Consider the following 4,277-nt stretch of genomic DNA (forward strand, 5'->3'; position numbering starts at 1 on the left):
GGGGATAAATCTGCAAAAATAAAAAAAAAATGAAGAGGAAGGAAAAGGGGGCTGGAGTAAATTTATCGGTTTTATTTAGGTGCAGGTTTTCACGTGGCGTCGGTTGCTCGCTTGCTTTCAAAGATTCGAGATTTTATTTTTTGAGAAATTGGCTTAGATTGATTTCCTTTTGTTATGCCAGCCTCGATGGAGTTAGTTACCCTCTCAAGGAAACAAAAATTGGCTGCTTAGCTTATAAGCTAGTTATGAGATGGGCCTCACCACTACTTTTATAAAAAATTATAGGCTAAATTGCACTTAGATACCCTGTAGTTTGCATGACTTTACGCTTGCGCGTTTCATCCCTGTAGTTTTATTCAATACGTTGGAGGTATTTTGGTTAGATTTGGAAAAAAAAACATGGCAAATTATGGACGGGCATTTCATAACTCTGACAGTACAAAAGAGGGGGAAGCTAAAGGTTTAATTGTAAAGCGAAGGATAAATTGACGAGAATGGAGGCTTAAATCGACAACAACGAAGACTTCGAATGCAATTTTAAAATTGTTAAAAGAGCTTAGTACATTAGTAAAACCCAAAATAAAAATAAACACAAAAGTGGATATATCCGAGGTTTGCGATCCATGGACTTTTGACAGCCGCAAAGAACCGAGCCCGCTAATGAGCCGACGCTGTCGTCGAGAGCTTGTCTAGACTTTCTGGCCCATTAACACTGGGCTTGTTCACAGTTTGGGCTCCTTCGGAATTCACAGGGATTTAAAGTTTATTTAAATATCACTGCAGAACTGGAAGGACTTTGGAGCGGTCTTGATGGGGTTTTCCCCCTTTCTACATTGACCGAAGGAAACTATTGGTGGAGGGAGATTAGGAAGTTATTATTCACGAGGTCACAATATGTACCGATCTTAAACACTGTCATGTTTTTGATCAAGGACGTGCATGCTATGCTTAATTCACTACAATCATTTAAAGTTTCACACATCTATGGAGAAGACAATAAGGTTTCTAATTTTATAGCAAATTTTGGTAGGAAACGATGGAAAATATTTTCATCTATGAGATTATGTTAGATGGCATCTGATGTGTTGACTTTTTTGAACGGTTTTTCTATAGAGTGCCCATAGGCACTCTATAAGAGAGGAGAGAGAGAGAAATGAATGAAGAGAGGGGACCCCTAATTTGCATTGGGATCTCTTTTTCATTTATTTCTCTCTATCTTTCTCCTCTTTTATAGAATGACCATGGACACTCTATAGAAAACCCGTTTTTTTAAAACCGTAAGCTATGTTTATCTGTTATTATAGCAAAAAAAGTCAACACTTACGTTATTCACGACACAAAATCCAAAATACTGATAATTCAGAGGGTATACATTGAAAAGCTAAAAACATTCCTATTTATATAATTTTTTTTGGTAGCCATTCGTGTTTGTGTTGGGCACTGTTTACTCCCAACTCTACCCTGTTTCCAAGCGATAGCGAAGCACAAGAAACTCGTTTTTACCGTTACGAATTCAAACAGGAGACCGGAACAAGTCTAAAGCTGTTGGGTAAAAAAAAAAAATTAATTATCACTAAACTAAAGCTATTAAAAAAGCAGGACAATTTGTTTCTGTTTTATTTTTCCAAGAAAAGAAAATTGGGATTAATCCTTGCTTTCTCCCAATCACCACCCCTTTAGCTGTCACATTAAAAACCTTCCCGTTTCTTGATGCCCACGTGGCCTCCATGGCCATGGCCAGCTTTCCCTCCAAAAACGGCATTAAAACCTTCCATTTTTGTAAAATACGAGGAAACAAAATAATGACCGTAAATAAATACATGTTACCAGATTCAATGACTCATTCCCTTGGATCGGCACTAATGAAAATAAATAAATAAATAAAAGAAATATCCCATAAATATCTCCCTGCCTGCAATATCCTCTGCATCGTACTGTATTGGGGAGGATGAGCTCGAGAGGATGTTGGGTTCTGTTTTGTTTCTTCTCTCTCTTACATTTCTCAGGTCGGTCGGCATTTTTTTTTTAAAAAAAAATTTAATTTCTAGCACTCTGAAATATTTTGCTTATTTTGGTAACTTATTAGTATTAATTGTGAGTTTGTGTAATTTTGATGGGGACAGAGTCTTATGATCCTATAGACCCAAATGGGGACATCGAGATCAAGTGGGATTTCCAAGAGCTCCGTGATGACGGCGGATACACGGTACCCGTTGCCCAATTTCAAATTTTCTTGTTTGTTCTTCTGCAAATTTCTGAAATATCTTGACGGGGGATTTTGCTCTGTTGTTAGAGAGGCTTTGATAATTAACTTGTGAACTTCAATGATTTTTCCTTCTCCTAAAAAAAAGAAAAAAAAAAAACATTTCTATTGTGACTTATAATTATACAGAGATCTCAAATCCCATTCTCTTGTGATGTAGGTTCTGGTTAATGTATACAACAACCAACTTTATAGACACGTAGAAAAACCAGGCTGGGCATTGAGCTGGACTTGGCCGTCCGACGAAGTAATATGGGACATGAGAGGTGCTGAGGCCACCAAGCAGGGCAACTGCTCTCGTTTCCGAGGGGACAACCTCCCTCATTCATGCGAGAAAAATCCAGTAATTGTCGATTTGCTCCCCGGGGCTCCTTACAAGATGCAAACACAAAACTGCTGCAGGGGAGGGGTGTTATCGTCAATGATCCAGGATGGAGATAGGTACATGTCGTCGTTTCAGATGAGCGTAGGAGGGGAGATGAAGGATGGGGGTCCTTTGAGAGCAAAGCCTTTTAATTTCGGTTTCGGGGTCGCTGGATACACTTGCAGCAATGTCACCGTCGTTCCTCCGACAAAGTTTATGACTCCAAATACCCGTCATCAGAAGCAAGCCCTGAGTAAGCTTGAATCGTGTTTAAAAACATTTTGATCGCGGATAGACCTCCTCGGTTAATTCTTTTATTCTTTATCCTGGCAGAGAGAAAATAGTTTTTTTTTTTTTTTGACAAATAGACCTCCTGAGGGTAAGAAAGTTAAAAAAAAAATTCATTCAAGGGTTCTATCCACAACAATAAAACTAGGGGGTAGTAAGTTCAGGACATCAATATTACATAAGGTCTATCAGAGATTAACCTCATTGTATATATTGCTACTAAATGTGCCTTGCTTATAGTTGTCATCAAGGGGTAAAACTACGTTATTCACAGTTGATGTTAGTAAGCAAGTAGACAAGAGTTCATCAGCGCATAATCTATTTGAGAAGGAACACTAAAAATCTTTGCCAGAGTGAATACTATCCATCCATGTCCTACTTATCTGTTAAACAAAAGGCTATTTGAATCTAAATTGCATTTGTTAGCATTTTATTTTATCATATACACAGATACATTTTCCCTATCTCACCATTTGGTGAAAATTGGTGCAGTGACGTGGCAGGTGACTTGTTCCTATTCTCAGTTCAGAGAATCGCTTAAGCCCACCTGCTGTGTTTCCCTGTCAACATTCTACAATGACACTATAGTTTCATGTCCTCGTTGCAGTTGTGGCTGTCAGGGACCTCCATCCACATCACAATGTGCAAGGTAAGCTTCTTGATTATTTATTATTTTAATAGGTATATTTTAACTGTTGTGCGTAGCGGAATTGTCGAACACGAACACAAACGAGATAGGAGCACAAATCGATAACCAGAACAAGAACCACACAAGCAAGACACCAAATTTACGTGGTTCGGGAATGTGCCTACGTCCACAGGGCAAGGAGAGGATAGATTTCACTAATAAAGAGAGAGAGTGTGCAAATAGAGATTACAATCACTCAATAATCTCACAAATTAAAACTCTCAAGTCCCTCACAAATTCTCTCACTCAAAGTGCTCAAAAGGCTGCTAATACTCTCATCAATAAACCCTAAAAATTGTGTTTGTATTTGTACAAACACTCAATCCAAAACCAAATAGGAAACAATAAAATAGCCCAGAAAACCTTTCATCAGTCGACTGATCAGATCATTAGTCGACTGATCGCCTATCAGTCGACTGAGCAAAAAGGAAATCACAATTCCAGAGCATTTCATGAGTCGATTCATGACAGGCATAAGTCGACTCACGACTGTCATAAGTCGACTCATGACACTAAAAACAGGTTTTTCTGGGGTTATCCATAATTCTCCACCTCGGCGAATTATTTTATAATGTTAGGTTTGTGAATTGATGAGTCGAGTCATGAAATGCCCTGGAATTGTGATTTCTTTTCTGCTCAGTCGACTGATAAGCGATCAATCGACTCATGAGTTC

General features: G+C 38.5%; 1 protein-coding gene across 1 annotated transcript in view; it reads left to right on the forward strand.

Annotated features, from left to right (window-relative positions):
- Nucleotides 1,926–4,277, forward strand: part of LOC109839546 (COBRA-like protein 7) — a 4,639-nt gene continuing 2,287 nt past the window's right edge. Inside the window, exons 1-4 of the mRNA XM_020408021.1 lie at nt 1,926–2,006; nt 2,124–2,206; nt 2,424–2,880; nt 3,408–3,564. Of these exons, the coding sequence (XP_020263610.1) occupies nt 1,949–2,006; nt 2,124–2,206; nt 2,424–2,880; nt 3,408–3,564 (755 nt within the window). The 5' untranslated portion in view covers nt 1,926–1,948. The remainder of the gene's footprint in view (nt 2,007–2,123; nt 2,207–2,423; nt 2,881–3,407; nt 3,565–4,277) is intronic.

Source organism: Asparagus officinalis, chromosome 4, assembly GCF_001876935.1.
Source record: "Asparagus officinalis chromosome 4, Aspof.V1, whole genome shotgun sequence".
Classification (NCBI taxonomy): Eukaryota; Viridiplantae; Streptophyta; class Magnoliopsida; order Asparagales; family Asparagaceae; genus Asparagus; species Asparagus officinalis.